A 19,680-nucleotide genomic window follows, 5' to 3' on the forward strand; every position below is an offset into this window, starting at 1 on the left:
CAACCTCCTTCCCTCAGTAAGAGCATTGAAGATGGGTCGTGGCTGGGTCTTCCAGCATGACAACGACCAGAAACACACAGCCAGGGCAACTAAGGAGTGGCTTCGTAAGAAGCATCTCAAGGTCCTGGAGTGGCCTAGCCAGTCTCCAGACCTGAACCCAATAGAAAATCTTTGGAAGGAGCTGAAAGTCCGTATTGCCCAGCGACAGCCCCGAAACCTGAAGGATCTGGAGAAGGTCTGTATGGAGGAGTGGGCCAAAATCCCTGCTGCAGTGTGTGCAAACCTGGTCAAGAACTAAAGGAAACGTATGATCTCTGTAATTGCAAACAACGGTTTCTGTACCAAATATTAAGTTCTGCTTTTCTGATGTATCAAATACTTATGTCATGCAATAAAATGCAAATTAATTACTTAAAAATCATACAATGTGATTTTCTGGATTTTTGTTTTAGATTCCGTCTCTCACAGTTGAAGTGTACCTATGATAAAAATTACAGACCTCCATGCTTTGTAAGTAGGAAAACCTGCAAAATCTGAAGTGTATCAAATACTTGTTCTCCCCACTGTATAACAAGCAACTAATTCTAAAACACTGAGAAATAATGAAATTATTTACTTATGCGACACTTTTACTGCCAGTAAATAGTGTATGTACATCTTCATAAAAAATGTTGTGCTTGTGTCCAACAGTGTCCAACAGACACCACATCAGCTCATAAGATTGTGTGATAAGATGTTGCCTTGATCACCTAAGTTCTTAACTAAGGAATGTAATGCTCTTCGTCTGTCTTGCTAAACACATAATTAAATATAAATAAACAAAACATTTAAAAAAATCAAATTTACACTGAAGCTCTTATTTCCAGCAACATTAGATTGGCGGCATCCGTTCTGAGCTTTGATGGTGAGTTGGAGAGAGGTGGCCAGAGATTGAGTGGAGCAATCGACTTTCCCCATTAACATGTCCTTTTCCTCCCTCAGCTGAAGAGAGAAAAGAGGGAGTGAAATTGGTGTCATCCTTGTTTCATGCGGAACCAAAACTACAGAAAAGGAAACAGGCTTGCAACGTGACCCTGCTGTAACCAACACAACTTGTGTGTGTGTGTGTGTGTGTGTGTGTGTGTGCATTCATAATGGTGTAATGTTACACAGGGTTTAAGTCAATCAACACATACTGTATCGATAAACTAAATTTAAGCTACTGAATTTCGTTACCTTCTCTGTAGTTATTTTCTAACTCAACAGCGAGATCGTTTCGCTTAATCTTTCTCAGAATCTTCACTGTGATTCTCACAGCTCCGTCAGGACTGTACTTATCCACCATCTTATCCACTGTGTCTTTCCTGTCACCTTTCTTCAGCTGTTCCTTTGGGATGGGATCGAAGACTTCCAACTTCCCCTTAGTCAGGTGCCACTGAAACTGCTGCAGCTTTACTTCATTTAGTCGTTGCAGAAAAAACACTATCATACACTCAACAAGCTGGGTTTCCTGAAACAACAGAGCAGGGGGATTCCTCCATTTAAGAACAATATAGAAATAGGTCTGACTCATACAAAATCTGCAAACAGCACATGACAACCAAAAAAGGCCTTTAGAAAATGTACCGCACATGTTTACACACACACCAGCGACGTGCAGTCAGGGTAGGCTAACGCCCCCTCCAATATACAGTGCATTCGGAAAGTATTTAGACCAATTGACTTTTTCAACATTTTGTTACTTTACAGCCTTATTCTAAAATAGATTTTAAAAATCCTCATCAAGCTACCCGCAATACCCCATAATGACAAAGCAAAAACAGTTTTTCTTTACATTTTTGCAATTTTATAAATTGTATATACTATATATATACACTATATATATATATATATACACTGCTCCAAAATACTAAAGGGAACACTTAAACAACACACTGTAACTCCAAGTCAATCACACTTCTGTGAAATCAAACTGTCCACTTAGGAAGCAACACTGATTGACAATAAATTTCACAACAGGTGGAAATTATAGGCAATTAGGTGGAAATTATAGGCAATTAGCCAGACACCCCCAATAAAGGAGTGGTTCTGCAGGTGGTGACCACAGACCACTTCTCAGTTCCTATGCTTCCTGGCTGATGTTTTGGTCACTTTTGAATGCTGGCGGTGCTTTCACTCTAGTGGTAGCATGAGACGGAGTCTACAACCCACACAAGTGGCTCAGGTAGTGCAGCTCATCCAGGATGGCACATCAATGCGAGCTGTGGCAAGAAGGTTTGCTGTGTCTGTCAGCGTAGTGTCCAGAGCATGAAGGCGCTACCAGGAGACAGGCCAGTACATCAGGAGACGTGGAGGAGGCCGTAGGAGGGCAACAACCCAGCAGCAGGACCGCTACTTCCGCCTTTGTGCAAGGAGGAGCAGGAGAAGCACTGCCAGAGCCCTGCAAAATGACCTCCAGCAGGCCACAAATGTGCATGTGTCTGCTCAAACGGTCAGAAACAGACTCCATGAGGTTGGTATGAGGGCCCGACGTCCACAGGTGGGGGTTGTGCTTACAGCCCAACACCGTGCAGGACGTTTGGCATTTGCCAGAGAACACCAAGATTGGCAAATTTGCCACTGGCGCCCTGTGCTCTTCACAGATGAAAGCAGGTTCACACTGAGCACATGTGACAGAGTCTGGAGACGCCGTGGAGAACGTTCTGCTGCCTGCAACATTCTCCAGCATGACCGGTTTGGCGGTGGGTCAGTCATGGTGTGGGGTGGCATTTCTTGGGGGGCCGCACAGCCCTCCATGTGCTCGCCAGAGGTAGCCTGACTGCCATTAGGTACCGAGATGAGATCCTCAGACCCCTTGTGAGACCATATGCTGGTGCGGTTGGCCCTGGGTTCCTCCTAATGCAAGACAATGCTAGACCTCATGTGGCTGGAGTGTGTCAGCAGTTCCTGCAAGAGGAAGGCATTGATGCTATGGACTGGCCCGCCCGTTCCCCAGACCTGAATCCAATTGAGCACATCTGAGACATCATGTCTCGCTCCATCCACCAACGCCACATTGCACCACAGACTGTCCATGAGTTGGCGGATGCTTTAGTCCAGGTCTGGGAGGAGATCCCACAGGAGGCTATCCGCCACCTCATCAGGAGCATGCCCAGGCGTTGTAGGGAGGTCATACAGGCACGTGGAGGCCACACACACTACTGAGCCTCATTTTGACTTGTTTTAATGACATTACATCAAAGTTGGATCAGCCTGTAGTGTGGTTTTCCACTTTAATTTTGAGTGTGACTCCAAATCCAGACATCCATGGGTTGATAAATTGGATTTCCATTGATTATTTTTGTGTGATTTTGTTGTCAGCACATTCAACTAGGTAAAGAAAAAAGTATTTAATGAGATTATTTCATTCATTCAGATCTAGGATGTGTTATTTTAGTGTTCCCTTTATTTTTTGGAGCAGTGTATATATATATATATATATATATATATATATATATATATATATAAAATATCACATTTACATAAGTATTCAGACCCTTTACTCAATACTTTGTTGAGTCTTCTTGGGTATGACACTACAAGCTTGGGGAGTTTTTCCCATTCTTCTCTGCAGATCCTCTCAAGCTCTGTCAGGTTGGATGGGGAGTGTTGCTGCCCAGCTGTTTTCAGGTCTCTCCAGAGATGTTCGATCGGGTTCAAGTCAAGGCTCTGGCTGGGCCACTCAAGGACATTCAGAGACTTGTCCCGAAGCCACTCCTGCGTTGTCTTGGCTGTGTGCTTAGGGTCGTTGTCCTGTTGGAAGGTGAACCTTCGCCCCAGTTGGAAAAAGTCAAGGCGTCTGAATACTTTCCAAAGGCACTGTATGCTCTTCGTCTGTCATGTAAAACACATAATTACAAAATATATAATATATATACAGTGCCTTAGAATTTTTCCAGATGTTGCTGTGTTACAGCCTGGGATTGAGTTGAGATTGTTTTTGTCACTGGCCTACACACAATACCCCATAATATAAAAGTGAAATTATGTTTTTCTACATTTTTACAAATTTGTTAAAAATGCAAAGCTGAAATGTATTCAACCCCTTTGTTATGACAAACCTAAATAAGTCTAGGAGTAAAAATGTTCTTAACAAGTCACATAATAAGTTGCATGGACTCACTCTGTGTGCAATAATAGTTTGAACATTGTTTCATGATTAACTCATCTCTGTACCCCACACAATTATCTGTAAGGTCCCTCAGTTGAGCAGTGGATTTCAAACACAGATTAAACCACAAAGACCAGGGAGGTTTTCAAATGCCTCGCAAAGAAGGGAACCTATTGGTATATGGGTAAAAAAATTAAAAGCAAACATTAAATATTCCTTAAAGCATGGTGAAGTTATTAATTACACTTGGGATGGTGTATCAGTACTCCCAGTCACTACAAAGATACAGGCGACCTTCCTAACTCAGTTGCCAGAGAGGAAGAAAACGGCTCAGGGATTTCATCATAAGGCCAATGGTGACTTTTAAACAATTACAGAGTTTAATTAATGGCTGTGATAGGTGAAAACTGAGGATGGATCAACAACATTGTAGTTACTCCACAATACTAACCTAATTGACAGAGTGAAAAGAAGGAAGCTTGAACAGAATAAAATATTCCAAAACATGCATCCTTTTTGCAACAAAGCACTGAAGTAATCAGTCCCTCCAGGATTCCGTGATTCCGCGATCGCATAATTCAATGCAAAATCAACCAATCAGCGCATATTATACGAGAGCTCGTAATTTTGACCAATTCCCGCACTTTTAGTGCATAAAAGGGTCCAATCAAAAGCGAGTTCGTAATTTTGACCAATTACTGCACTGTTACTGTGGAAAATGGCCCAATCCAACCACACGTCAACAGTTTCTTTCCCCCCTGGCCTGTCAGCTTATTCACGTGCGAAGATGATGGGTGACTGTTGATGGCTGACAGGCAGTACAATGAACAGAAATCAATCTCATTTGCCAACAAAAATAACAGCTAAAGACCGTGCGAAACAATTTCCAAATGGTTTTGGACACTAGAGAAAGTCGACAGTCAACAGTCACTTGGAATCATATGAGAATGTCAGAACAGGTCCCACAGCTTTAACTCTCTGTAAAACTTAATACGGATCACAAAAGCACAATCTTTCATTTTTAGACAAGGAATAGTACATATCAACCACAATACTCTATTTTTCTGTTTTCTGTTCTTTATCTCCCTTAGGACGAATGTGGGAGTGGATTATGACAGAGCTGTTTGTTCAGGAAAATAAACAAAATTGAGCACTTTAGATGTTTGTAATTGTTTTTATATTATGTATTCTGCTTAAAATCATGTATTGCAGAATTTCCGAAAAACTTCCGCAAAATCAAGCATTTTTGACCGCAGAAATCACCAAAAAATTTTGCGAAATCCTGGAGGGACTGAGTAATACTGCAAAATATATGTTAAAAATGTTCACTTTTTGTTCTGAATACAAAGTGTTATGTTTGGGACAAATCCAATACAGCACATTACTGAGTACCAATCTCCACATTTTCAAGCATAGTGGTGGCTGGATCATGTTATGGGCATGCTTGTAATCGTTAAGTACTGGGGAGTTTTTTTTTGGATATAAAAGAAACAGAATGCAGCTAAGAACAGGCAAAATCACTAGAGGAAAACTTGGTTCAGTCTACTTTCCACCAGACACTGGGACATTAATTCACCTTTCAGCAGGACAATAAAGTGAAGCACAAAGCCAAATCTACACTGGAGTTGCTTACCAAGAAGACAGTGAATGTTCCTGAGTGGTCGAGTTTCAGTTTTGACTTAAATCTGCTTGAAAATCTATGGCAAGACTTGAAAATCGTTGTCTCGCAATGATCAACAACCAATTTGACAGAGCTTGAATCATTTTAAAAAGAATAATGGGCAAATATTGCACAATCCAGGTGTGCAAAGCTCTTAGAGACTTACCCAGAAAGACTCACAGGTGTAATCACTGCCGAAGGTGATTTTAACATGTATTGACTCAAGACTATTCATTACTATGTAAATGAGATATTTCTGTATTACATTTTCAAAACATTTGCAAACATTTCTAAAAATATGTTTTCACGTTGTCATTATGGGGTATTGTGTGAAAATGGGTGTCCGTTCAGCAGTGCTGAATCCTGGCCCCGGACCTTTCTAGAAGATTTTCCTTTGTAGCTTACTATCCTAATTTTCGCCATTGTTTGGTTGAGTTTGCTTTGTTTACCTTGATAATGCCCTTTCTTTCAACGCATTATGTTGGCTTATCTATTGCTTAATAGCTGTCATTTTGTTTCATTTACTGATCATCTGTTTATACCGTGCCCATTGCTTTGTGTTAGACTCTAGCTTGAAATGTACTGGATCATGTTACCATATTATAACGCATCAATGACTTTACATGTATAAGGAATGTATATGTTGGGGTCAATGAAGGGTAGATGGGAACTAGGAATACGGAAAGTTACGGAGAGCAGAAGTTTCATGTTCTGCTCCCGGGTTTCTGAGGAGAGAGGTGAAAGGCAATTGTTAGTCTCTGCAGAAATATGGAGGAGTGAGGAATGCGCCTCGAGATTAAATCAACAGATGAAGAAACCTCTGGGAGGCCTACCACAATGTCTCTCCTACTGTAGTACTATCTCACGCATGCATTCCTCGCCCACAAAGGTTTTAATAACAGGCAGGGCTGTGACTACACCAGTGAGAGGAACCAATTAAATTCCTGCCTAGCAACAGAGATGGATTGGTTGTCTAGATGTGTAAGGAATTGACCACGCTTATTAGAAGGTTATAAACATATGTGCTAATGTAATCATGCTTTGTCTTTGCAGCTGTATGATCCAGTGGGTGAATAAACTTGGATTGAGCTTGTTCTAGTTGTCCATTTGAGTTTTTACTGAGATTGTTCAGAACCTAACATTTGTTTTTCATGTTGGTGTTTGACTTATCAAGCTAGAATTTCGTTTTGATGAGACACTTTTTCAGTCATTTCGATTGTTGATATGGACATTTCGTTAGAACCTTCAACAATTTTGTTGTAATGTTTATGACTGAGCTGAGTTGAGCAGTGTCATTTTGTCAGATGATATAAAATATGCGGGCATTGGAGGCTATCGCTTGTGTACCTTGGCAACATTAGTATTTAGGCCTTCATTTAGTGAAAACTGTTTGTCAATTTCAGTTAATAGCCTACGAGTGTATATCACTCTGGTTGTTGGAGCTACAGTTGAAGTCGGAAGTTTACATACACTTAGGTTGGAGTCATTAAAACTAGTTTTTCAACCACTCCACAAATTCCTTGTTAACAAACTAGAGTTTTGGCAAGTTGGTTAGGACATCTACTTTGTGCATGACACAAGTAATTTTTCCAACAATTGTTCACAGACAGATTATTTCACTTATAATTCACTGTATCACAATTCCAGTGGGTCAGAAGTTTACATACACTAAGTTGACTGTGCCTTTAAACACCTTGGAAAATTCCAGAAAATGATGTCATGGCTTTAGAAGCTTCTGATAGTCTAATTGACATCATTTGAGTCAATTGGAGGTGTACCTGTGGATGTATTTCAAGGCCTACCTTCAAACTCAGTGTCTCAAAAGAAATCAGCCAAGACCTCAAGAAAAAATTGGAGACCTCCACAAGTCTGGTTCATCCTTGGGAGCATTTGCAAACGCCTGAAGGTACCACGTTCATCTGTACAAACAATAGTACGCAAGTATAAACACCATGGGACCACGCAGCTGTTATACCGCTCAGGAAGGAAACGTGTTCTGTCTCCTAGAGATGAACGTACTTTGGTGCGAAAGTGAAAATCAATCTCAGAACAACAGCAAAGGACCTTGTGAAGATGCTGGAGAAAACAGGTACAAAAGTATCTATATCCACAGTAAAACTTGTCCTATATCGACATAACCTGAAAGGCCGCTCAGCAAGGAAGAAGCCACTTCTCCAAAACTGCCATAGAAAAGCCAGACTATGGTTTGCAACTGCACATGGCGACAAAGATCGTACTTTTTGGAGAAATGTCCTCTGGTCTGATGAAACAAAAATAGAACTGTTTGGCCATAATGACCATCGTTATGTTTGGAGGAAAAGGGGGAGGCTTGCAAGCCAAAGAACGCCATCCCAACCGTGAAGCACAGGGGTGGCAGCATCATATTGTGGGGGTGCTTTGCTGCAGGAGGGACTGTTGAACTCAACAAAATAAATGGCATCATGAGGAAGGAAAATGATGTGGATATATTGAAGCAACATCTCAAGACATCAGTCAGGAAGTTAAAGCTTGGTCGCAAATGGGTCTTCCAAATGGACAATGACCCCAAGCATACTTCCAAAGTTGTGTCAAAATGGCTTAAAGACAACAAAGTCAAGGTATTGGAGTGGCCATCACAAAGCCCTGACCTCAATCCTATAGAAAATGTGTGGGCTGAACTGAAAAAGCATGTGTGAGCAAGGAGGCCTACAAACCTGACTCAGCTACACCAGCTCTGTCAGGAGGAATGGGCCAAAATTCACCCAACTTATTGTGGGAAGCTTGTAGAAGGCTACCCGAAACATTTTACCCAAGTAAAATAATGGCAACGCTACCAAATACTAATTGAGTGTATGTAAACTTCTGACCCACTGGGAATGTTATGAAAGAAATAAAAGTTGAAATAAATAATTCTCTCTACTATAATTCTGACATTTCACATTCTTAAAATAAAGTGGTGATCCTAACTGACCTAAGACAGGGAATATTTACTAGGATTAAATGTCAGGAATTGTGAAAAACTGAGTTTAATGTATTTGGGTAAGGTGTATGTAAACTTCCGACTTCAACTGTGTATGTTGTATGGTGAACTTGGGCTTCAGCAAAGTTTATTTATGAATAAATCTGGCTTTGATAATAGACAGTGCCTACCCAGCCACCGACCTCACCTCACGTCACTGACACACACACACACACACACACACACACACACACACACACACACACACACACACACACACACACACACACACACACACACACACACACACACACACACAAGCACATATGGTGTAGCATACTGCACTTCCTGTATGTGGTTTACTCACAATTATGTTTGACACCTCAGACATGGCCAAGTCTTACCTTCATGATCAGTTCCTTCTGCTTCTCCATCAGCCTGGTGATTTCCAGTTGATTATGCTCCACCCTAGATGGGGCCAACCAAGCCACCAAAACAGTCAAGTCACACATTGCTCCCCTACACCCCCTCATCATGCTGTATTTCTTTCACTTGGCTCAGGAAAATAATATTCGGATACACTTACATTCCAGATGAGTCCCTGATCAGCTCATCCCACTCAGCCTGTGTCTACACACACACACACACACACAAAATCAAATCAAAGTTGATTGTTCACATACACATGGTTAGCAGATATTATTGCAAGTGTAGAGAAATGCTTATGCTTCTAAACTCAGCAAAAAAAGAAACGTACATTTTTTGGACCCTGTCTATCAAAGATAATTTGTCAAAATCCAAATAACTTCACAGATCTTCATTGTAAAGGGTTTAAACACTGTTTCCCATGCTTGTTCAATGAACCATAAACAATTAATGAACATACACCTGTGGAAAGGTTAAGACACTAACAGCTTACAGACGGTAGGCAATTAAGGTCACAGTTATGAAAACTTAGGACACTAAAGAGGCCTTTCTACTGACTCTGAAAAACATCAAAAGAAAGATGCCCGGGTCTCTGCTCATCTGCGTGAACGTGCCTTAGGCATGCTGCAAGGAGGCATGAGGACTGCAGATGTGGCCAGGACAATAAATTGCAATGTCCGTACTGTCAGACGCCTAAGACAGCGCTACAGGGAGACAGGACGGACAGCTGATTGTCCTCGCAGTGGCAGACTACGTGTAACAACACCTGCACAGGATAGGTACATCCGAACATCACAGGTATAGGATGGCAACAACAACTGCCTGAGTTACACCAGGAACGCACAATCCCTCCATCGGTGCTCAGACTGTCCACAATAGGCAGAGAGAGGCTGGACTGAGGGCTTGTAGGCCTGTTGTAAGGCAGGTCCTCACCAGACATCACCGGCAACAATGTCGCCTATGGGCACAAACCCACCGTCACTGGACCAGACAGGACTGGCAAAAAGGGCTCTTCACTGACGAGTCGCGGTTTTGTCTCACCAGGGGTGATGGTCGGATTGAATGAGCCTTACACCGAGGACTGTACTCTGGAGCGGGATCGATTTGGAGGTGGAGGGTCCGTCATGGTCTGGGGCGGTGTGTCACAGCATCATCGGACTGAGCTTGTTGTCATTGCAGGAAATCTCAATGCTGTGCGTTACAGGGAAGACATCCTCCTCCCTTATGTGGTACACTTCCTGCAGGCTCATCCTGACATGACCCTCCAGCATGAGAATGCCACCAGCCATACTGCCACCAGCCATTCTGTGTGTGATTTCCTGCAAGACAGGAATGTCAGTGTTCTGCCATGGCCAGGAAAGAGCCCAGATCTCAATCCCATTGAGCACGTCTGGGACCTGTTGGAACGGAGGGTGAGGACTAGGGCCATTTCCCCCAGAAATGTCTGGGAACTTGCAGGTGCCTTGGTGGAAGAGTGGGGTAACATCTCACAGCAAGAACTTGCAAATCTGGTGCAGTCCATGAGGAGGAGATGCACTGCAGTACTTAATGCAGCTGGTGGCCACACCAGATCCTGACTGTTACTTTTTTACCCCTTTGTTCAGGGACACATTATTCCATTTCTGTTAGTCACATGTCTGTGGAACTTGTTCAGTTTAGTTCTCAGTTGTTGAATCTTATTATGTTCATACAAATATTTATACATGTTAAGTTTGCTGAAAATAAACACAGTTGACAGTGAGAGGATGTTTCTTTTTTTGCTGAGTTTAGATCGGACAGTGCAGCAGTATCTAACAGGTAATATCTAACAACAAAACCTAATATCTAACAAATTCCACCACGAAACATAATACACACAATCTAGTAAAGGAACGGGGTAAGAATATATAAGTATAATATATGGATGAGCAGTGACAGAGCGGCTAAGCTGCAATAGATAGTAAAGAATAGATAATGACGGATACAGTATACATTAGATACATATGAGATGAGTAATGTGAGATATGTAAACATTCTTAAAGTGGCATTATTAAAATGACTAGTACTCCATTTATTAAAGTGGCCGATGACCTCAAGTCTGTAGGTAGGCAGCCGCCTCTTTGTGCTAGTGGTGGCTGTTTAACAATCTGATGGCCTTGAGATAGAAGCTGTTTTTCAATCTCTCTGTCCCAGCTTTGATGCACCTTTACTGACCTCACCTTCTGGTTGGAAGCGGGGTGATCAGGCAGTGGCTCGGGTGTTTATTGTCCTTGATGATCTTTTTTGTCTTCCTGTGACATTGGGTGTTGTAGGTGTCCTGGAGGGAAGGTAGTTTTTCCCCTGTGATGTGTTGTGCAGACCGCACCACCCTCTGGAAAGCCTTGCGGTTGTGGGCGGTGCAGTTGCCATACCAGGCGGTGATACAGCCCGACAGGATGCTCTCAATTGTGCACCTGTAAAAGTTAGTGAGGGTTTTCGGTGACAAGCCATTCAGTTTGTCGGTGATATGAACACCGAGGAACTTAAAACTTTCCACCTTCTCCACTGCTGTCCTGTCAATGTGGATAGGGGGGTGCTCCCTTTGCTGTTTCCTGAAGTCAATGATCATCTCTTTTGTTTTGCTGACATTGAGTGAGAGGTTATTTTCCTGACACCACACTCCGAGGGCCCTTACCTCCTTTGTAGGCTGTCTTGTCAATGTTGGTAATCAAGCTGTTGTGTTGTCTGCAAACGTGATGATTGAGTTGGAGGTGTGCATGGCCACGCAGTTGTGGGTGAACAGGGAGTACAGGAGGGGGCTGAGAACGCAGAGATGTTTATTCTTGTCAGAGCGATGCACTGAAAGTCCTTGTTGGCTGTATGGACTCCGACAGCATGTCCCCAGCTAGCCATGTTTCCGTGAAACAGAGTATGTTACAATCCCAGATATCTCTTTGGAAAGCAACTCTTGCCCAGAATTCGTCGACTTTGTTAACTAGGGACTGGACATTAGCGAGTAATATACTTGAGAGCGGTGGGTGGTGTGCGCTCTGGCACCCTCTCCTCCGGTGGCGTTGTTTTGGGTCGGCCTCTGGAATCAGTTCAAATGCCCTGGGAGGTGCAGACAAAGGATCTGCTTTGGGAAAGTCGTATTCCTGGTCGTAGTGCTGGTTGTGCTGGTAAGTTGACGTCTCTCTAATATCCAATAGTTCTTCCCTGTTTGGGCTAACAATGTCATAAATAATACATAAAGAACAAAATACCGCACAGTTTCCTAAGGACTAGAAGTGAAGCTGCCATCTCTATCGGCGCCATCAGACACACACACTGCATTATGTATATAGCAGTCAGCAGAGAATACTGTGATCTAGATATGTGGTTTATTCAGAATTACATTTGACCCCTCGGAAATAGCACTAGGCTTACCTTCTTGCCCAGATCCTCCAGCTCTTCCCCCAGCCTAGAGGTCACAGACATCAGACGACCACGCTTCCCATCAGACACAGATGACCTGGACACAGGAAACAGTCAATCACTGCTCTGCTCCCCTACACCACCACAACATGCGCTCCTATATTCATGACAATCAGTTCAGAAAAAGTATGCTATACATGACCTAAAGAGCTGTTAATATCAATCTTCTCTCACATTTCATATGAGCAGCTTGGGAACTCCTCATTCAGTTCATCTCTCTCAGCCTGCTTCCAGAACCGCTTCCGAGAGATTGCTACATAATAACATGATGGTAAGCATTATTGAGAATCACTGCACTAAAAGAAAAGATTCCTTAGGTTTAGCTCTACTAATAAAGCCACTTTCAAACTTTCTTCAGTCAGTCAATACAGATATCTCCAAACCAGTTCTATAAACTTCTGTAGTACCTGCTTTGTAGTTCTTCTCCAAATTTTCTGAGAGATTGTTCAGGCCCATTTTCCTCAGGATATCTAGTGTGATTTGCACAGCTCCCTCATCGCTGTAACTCTCCACCATCTTATCCACTGTGACCTGTCTGTTAGCATTCTCCAGCTGGCTCTTTGGGATGCTACAAAATCCATCCAACACATGCCCCTTTAAGTACCACTGAAATGTCTCCAGCTCACCTGAATCCAGGCGCTGAAAACTCCCCAGCAGCAGTTCGGGAACATTCGCCATTTTAGATCGCTAGACATAATCAGAACAGTATAACAATATATTTATTTGTACTAGGTAAGCCTGTGGCGGTGAGCATGATAATTGAGGAACTATGAAAACAAATATATCTATTTCCTTGGAAATATTTCTGTTGGTTGATTGTTAAATCATTATTTTGCTGCTTATGTTGATTTTCCTACTAATCAACTAGCCTATTATTGCACTGACCAAAAATAAAAAAATAAAATACAATTATGTTATTCTTACCTTTCTGGTAACAGAAATGTTAGCTTTTCCTATAGTCGTTGTGTTCCTCTAGAACGTGAAACGCTGACTAATACTCAAACTGAAAGGCAGTAGGTATGAGCAGCTTCTCACCACTGATTCTAGGGAGGAGAAAGTTGAAAAGAGTTTCCCAGGATTTAAAGCAGAAGCTTGAAATTTAGAGTGATAGTAAGTGGCTTTAGCAGTGGATACATAGGAAGAAAAGTTAGAGAGGGGTAGTGGCCAGAAGTTTAGTTTCCTCCCCATTTTTCGCTCAGCTGCCCCCAGCCCTATTCTGTGAGCACGCAGTGAGTCACTCAGCCACAGAGCAGGAAGGGGGTGGTCGAACCGGAAGTGGGGAAAGGGGACAGTAAGAGTCAAAGGATGCGGAAAGGGAAGAGAGTATGGTCGAAGAGGCAGAGACAGGAAAGATTATAGGATAGAAGAAGAGAGAGTCTTGGGAGAGAGAGAGTGAATATTACTCTATATTACTCTAGTAAATATCAGGTCAAGCACCTTACTTGTAAGTGGGAGGGGGCTGGGAAAGGGTGAAGTCAAAAGAGGAAAGGAGTGGAAAGAAAGAGGTGGAAAGAAATTAATCTAAATCAGCCTTCGTGAGGTTGAATTTGCCCAGTAACGATGAGTGGTGAGACCTAGGCTTACTGGTAAAATGCACATGAGGGGGTACTTGAGGGGTTCTCTGGGATGAGCAAAATGTACTTGGTGCACAGAAGGCTGCTGAAGGGAGGATGGCTCATAATAACGGCTTGAATGGAGTAAATAGCATGGTATCAACAACATGAAACCATGTGTTTGATGTATTTGATACCATGCCATTAATTGCTTTCCAGCCATTACTATGAGCCTGTCCTCCCCAATTAAGGTGCCACCAACAACTTGTGACTTGGTGGTACTGTAACCGAAAAAGGTTGAGAACCTCTGGTCAAGTTCCAGCTTGTGTGAAGTTTACAGTGTGATGTTACATCATTAGTGAACACTAGATGGTGCCATCTACCACAGCTGTTATTCTACCTAGGCCTACTGACACTCCTACCACAGATGATAATTTTAGCTGGGATAAACATTGAGCTTTATTTGTGGGCTGCTTTCTGTTTCTGAATCACAGGAAGAGCAATTAGATATGTATTATTATGTAACTTCATCAGTAAATCTGTGATGCAGTGGAGTAATTATAATTAAAGGTGCAATATGTCACTTTTTGGGCTACCTTACCAAATTCACATAGAAATGTGAGTTATAGATCTGACTTTGTCATCGAAAGCAAGTCTAAGATGTGGTAGATCTGTTCTATGTGCGGTATTTCTATGTTTCTCGTTCTTAAATTTCGTTTTTGCATCTTTTACTTCTGGTTTTGTACACCAGCTTCAAACAGCTGAAAATATAATATTTGTGATAATGGAAAATATTGCACCTTTAAACTGTGTGTGTGATCAAGGTCAGAGATAGACAGTCAGAAATGTTTTGTCCGTTGCATACTGTTTCTAGCTTGCTTTATCTCCCCTCTTACGCAGGAAGAAAGTGGTCAGTCACCGTAATGAAAGAGAAAATCTTGTGAGAAGATCAAATCTAAAAACAGCGGCAGGTGTAGCAACAAAGAGGGAATAAAGGTACTGAGGTCACAGTTGACTTCTAACTCTATTATCATGGCTGATAAGCTAGGCCGGGGGAAATAGGGATTTAAAGCAGTACCAGATATGCAGTGTAGTCACGGCTTTGCAAATAATAAAAACAAAATACCCCGGCAAGTCTCTGACTTCAGCATGTCAATTACAAAAGAATAAAGCCTTCCCTGGGCATCTTTACCCCGAGTGCTTCCACTCCATCCCTCCAATCTGAAGAGATTTTTTTTGGTCCTTTTGGGTGCTTTTTCAAATCCTTTGAAAAAGTTCTGCCTCATTATGCTGCGTGACATGCCTTATGAAGAAAGGAGGGAATGGTAAAAGGGTGGCAATAATGGAACAAATGGGGGTGGTATTCTCTCTGCGCCCCACCCCCTGGGGGAGAAATGTGGCTGTACTATCCCACTGGGCACGGACATCAATTCAACATCTATTCCACATTGATCAACGTAATTTCATTGAAATGACGTGAAAACAACATTGATTCAACCAGTCTGTGCCCAGCAGCACTGTGCCTAGACCTGTTGGCTGAATTTACTTCTATTTCCTCAGCATTATCCACCATGGCAGAGTGAGGGAGGCCTTCCATGGCAGTGTGAGTGAAGTAGAGGGATGAGCTGGCTTGTCTGTTTGTCAGTTTCTGATCCAACTGACGGGTGAATTCAGGCACAAAAAATGATGGATGATGCATGTAATATACATCCATTCCTCCTCAACAGCCCTAATACACTCACCTAGAAATCTCTTCATGCATCCATGTGTGTTGTTTTGGTATGGGGCCCTGGCTAGCTCAGAGGAAATGCGATGCGATAGATGGAGTTTTATTTGATGAGATTGGATGTGATGCGGTGTTATCACATTGACGGAAGGAGAGCATGACAGACTGTCTGTTTGAGAGAGAGGGGGAGAGCATGAGTACTCACCACACAGCTGGCGCCCCTCCCATGGACATGAGAAGCAGGGAGGGAGTCAGGGCAGATGGTGCCTAACTGGCTCTACGGCTACCAGCTAGACTTCAGCTCGGCTGCGTGTCACACAGACACATAGACCACACTGGAGACGGGCAAATTATTCTACAATGTTTTCCTGTGACATATTGGAAGTAAATTATACACCCACTTACAGTTGAAGTCGGAAGTTTACATACACTTACATATTGGATATTTTTGTTGTTATTCTGTCTCTCACTGTTCAAATAAACCTACCATTAAAAATATAGACTGATCATTTCTTTATCAGTGGGCAAACGTACAAAATCAGCAGGGGATCAAATCCTTTTTTCCCCCACTGTATGTTGGAGTCATTAAAACTGTTTGTCAATTTCAGTTAATAGCCTACGAGTGTATACCACTCTGGTTGTTGGAGCTACAGTTGAAGTCGGAAGTTTACATACACTTAGGTTGGAGTCATTTAAACAAATTTTTCAACCACTCCACACATTTCTTGTAAACAAACTATAGTTTTGGCAAGTCTGTTAGGGAATCTACTTTGTGCATGACACAAGTAATTTTTCCAACAATTGTTTACAGACAGATTATTTCACTTATACTGTATCACAATTCCAGTGGGTCAGAAGTTTACATACACTAAGTTGACTATGCCTTTAAACAGCTTGGAAAATCCCAGAAAATTATGTCATGGCTTTAGAAGCTTCTGATAGTCTAATTGACATCATTTGAGTCAATTGGAGGTGTACCTATGGATGTATTTCAAGGCCTACCTTCAAACTCAGTGCTTTTTTGCTTGACATCATGGGAAAATCAAAAGAAATCAGCCAAGACCTCAGAAAGAAACTTGGAGACCTCCACAAGTCTGGTTCATCCTTGGGAAAAATTTCCAAAAGCCTGAAGGTACCACGTTCATCTGTACAAACAATAGTATGCAAGTATAAACACCATGGGACCACGCAGCCGTCATACCGCTCAGGAATGAGACACGTTCTGTCTCCTAGAATTGAACGTACTTTGGTGCGAAAAGTGCAAATCAATTCCAGAACAGCAAAGGACCTTGTGAAGATGCAGGAGGAAACCGGTACAAAAGTATCTATATCCACAGTAAAACCGAAAGGCCGCTCAGCAAGGAAGAAGCCACCGCTCAAAAACTATCATAAAAAAGCCAGACTATGGTTTGCAACTGCACATGGGGACAAAGATCTTACTTTTTGGAGAAATGTAATCTGGTCTGATGAAACAAAAATAGAACTGTTTGGCCATAATGACCATCGTTATGTTTGGAGGAAAAGGGGGAGGCTTGCAAGTCGAAGAACACCATCCCAACCATGAAGCACTGGGGTGGCAGCATCATGTTGTGGGGGTGCTTTGCTGCAGGAGGGACTGGTGCACTTCACAAAATAGATGGCATCATGAGGTAGGAAAATTATGTGGATATATTGAAGCAACATCTCAAGACATCAATCAGGAAGTTAAAGCTTGGTCGCAAATGGGTCTTCCAAATGGACAATGACCCCAAACATACTTCCAAAGTTGTAGAAAATGGCTTAAGGACAACAAAGTCAAGGTATTGGAGTGGCCATCACAAAGCCCTGACTTCAATCCTCTAGAAGATTTGTGGGCAGAACTGAAAAAAGTGTGTGCGAGCAAGGAGGCCTACAAACCTGACTCAGTTACACCAGCTCAGGAGGAATCGGACAAAATTCACCCAACTTAGCTGAAATAAATCATTCTCTCTACTATTATTCTGACATTTCACATTCTTAAAATAAAGTGGTGATCCTAACTGACCTAAGACAGGGAATTTTTACTAGGACTAAATGTCAGGGAATTGTGAAAAACTCTGTTTAAATGTATTTGGCTAAGGTGTATGTTACCTTCCGACTTCAACCGTACATAAATGGACGCTTAGCAGCTAAGCTACACATGCTGACTCAGTTAGTATGAGTCTTTAAGGTCCCAATGTTCTCTCTGTCCATTATTTTGTTTAGCAAACTTTTTAAATGTTTCTCTTTACATTGTGATATTGTTTTACAAGTAGCTGCTACCTAATCTGTTTTTGGTTGTGGTTGTGATTAGATGTCTTTCCCATATGCAGATAGGTAACAGGTTCAAACAACTCAACCCCCACAGCTATAGCTACTGTTTGGCACCATTCACTGCAGTTGGCTACAACACAGCACAGCTTGGAGAAAGAGCGTAAGGCCGTAACATGGGAAACATACTTTACATTTCCTACCATCAGGAGAAACAGCAACAGTGTGTGAGTAACTACCATGTGCCTAATCAGATCATACTAATCTATTTATGCTAAATAGTCAAAGAGGTTAATTTCCCTTCTATTCCAACCATGTACCATATAGTGAGGTAAGGGAGGTAAGTCAATAAATAGGCCATAGTGGCGAAATAATTACAATTTAGCATTAACACTGGAGTGATAGATGTGCAGATGATGATGTGCAAGTAGAGATATTGGGGTGCAAAAGAGCACAAAAAGAACAATATGGGGATGAGGTAGTTGGGTGGGCTATTTACAGATGGGCTGTGTACAGGTGTAGTGATCAGTGAGCTGCTCTGATAGCTGATGCTTATAGTTAGTGAGGGAGATATAAGTCTCCAGCTTCAGTGACTTTTGCAATTCGTTCCAGTCATTGGCAGCAGAAAACTGGAAGGAAAGGAGGCCAAAGGAGGTGTTGGATTCGGGGATGACCAGTGAAATATACCTGCTGGAGCGCGTGCTACGGGTGGGTGCTGCTATGGTGACCAGTGAGCTGAGATAAGGAGGGGCTTTACCTAGCAAAGACTTATAGATGACCTGGAGCCAGTGGGTTTGGCGACGGATATGTAGCAAGGGCCAGCCAACGAGAGCATACAGGTCACAGTGGTGGGTAGTATATTGGGCTTTAGTGACAAAACGGATGGCACTGTGATAGACTACTTCCAATTTGCTGAGTAGAGTGTTGGAGGCTATTTTGTAAATGACAAGTCAAGGATCGGTAGGATAGTCAGTTTTACGAGGGTATGTTTGGCAGCATGAGTGAAGGATGCTTTGTTGCGAAATAGGAAGCCGATTCTAGATTTAATTTTGGATTGGAGATGCTTATTGTGAGTCTGGAAGGAGAGTTTACAGTCTAACGAGACACCTAGGTATTTGTAGTTGTCCACATATTCTAAGTCAGAACTGTCCAGAGTAGTGATGCTAGTCAAACGGGCAGGCAGCGATCGGTTGAAGAGCATGCATTTAGTTTTACTAACATTTAAGAGCAGTTGGAGGCCACGGAAGGTGTGTTGTATGGTGTTGAAGCTTGTTTGGAAGTTTGTTAACACAGTGTCCAAAGAAGGGACAGATGTGTACAGAATGGTGTCTTCTGCATAGAGGTGGATCAGAGAATCACCAGCAGCAAGAGCGACATCATTGATAAATACAGAGAAAAGAGTCGGTCCGAGAATTTAACCCTGTTGCACCCCCATAGAGATTGCCAGAGGTCCGAACAACAGGCCCTCCAATTTGACACACTGAACTCTATCTGAGAAGTAGTTGGTGAACCAGGCGAGGTAGTCATTTGAGAAACCAAGGCTATTGA

At 42.4% G+C, this 19,680-nt stretch overlaps 1 protein-coding gene across 1 annotated transcript; it reads right to left on the minus strand.

Moving 5' to 3' along the window:
• Positions 1-657: 657 nt before the first annotated feature.
• LOC106604934 (uncharacterized) lies at positions 658-13,756 on the minus strand. The gene is made up of 8 exons (XM_014200080.3): positions 13,510-13,756; positions 12,993-13,272; positions 12,760-12,838; positions 12,538-12,622; positions 9,314-9,357; positions 9,132-9,195; positions 1,216-1,489; positions 658-981 (listed from the first exon to the last, which is right to left on the minus strand). Exons 2-8 carry the CDS (start codon positions 13,261-13,263, stop codon positions 872-874), a joined length of 927 nt encoding a protein of 308 aa, XP_014055555.2. The 5' UTR covers positions 13,264-13,272; positions 13,510-13,756; the 3' UTR covers positions 658-871.
• Between the last annotated feature and the right edge of the window lie 5,924 nt (positions 13,757-19,680).

The sequence above is a fragment of the Salmo salar genome, chromosome 05, assembly GCF_965601325.2.
Source record: "Salmo salar chromosome 05, fSalSal1, whole genome shotgun sequence".
In the NCBI taxonomy this organism is placed as follows: domain Eukaryota; kingdom Metazoa; phylum Chordata; class Actinopteri; order Salmoniformes; family Salmonidae; genus Salmo; species Salmo salar.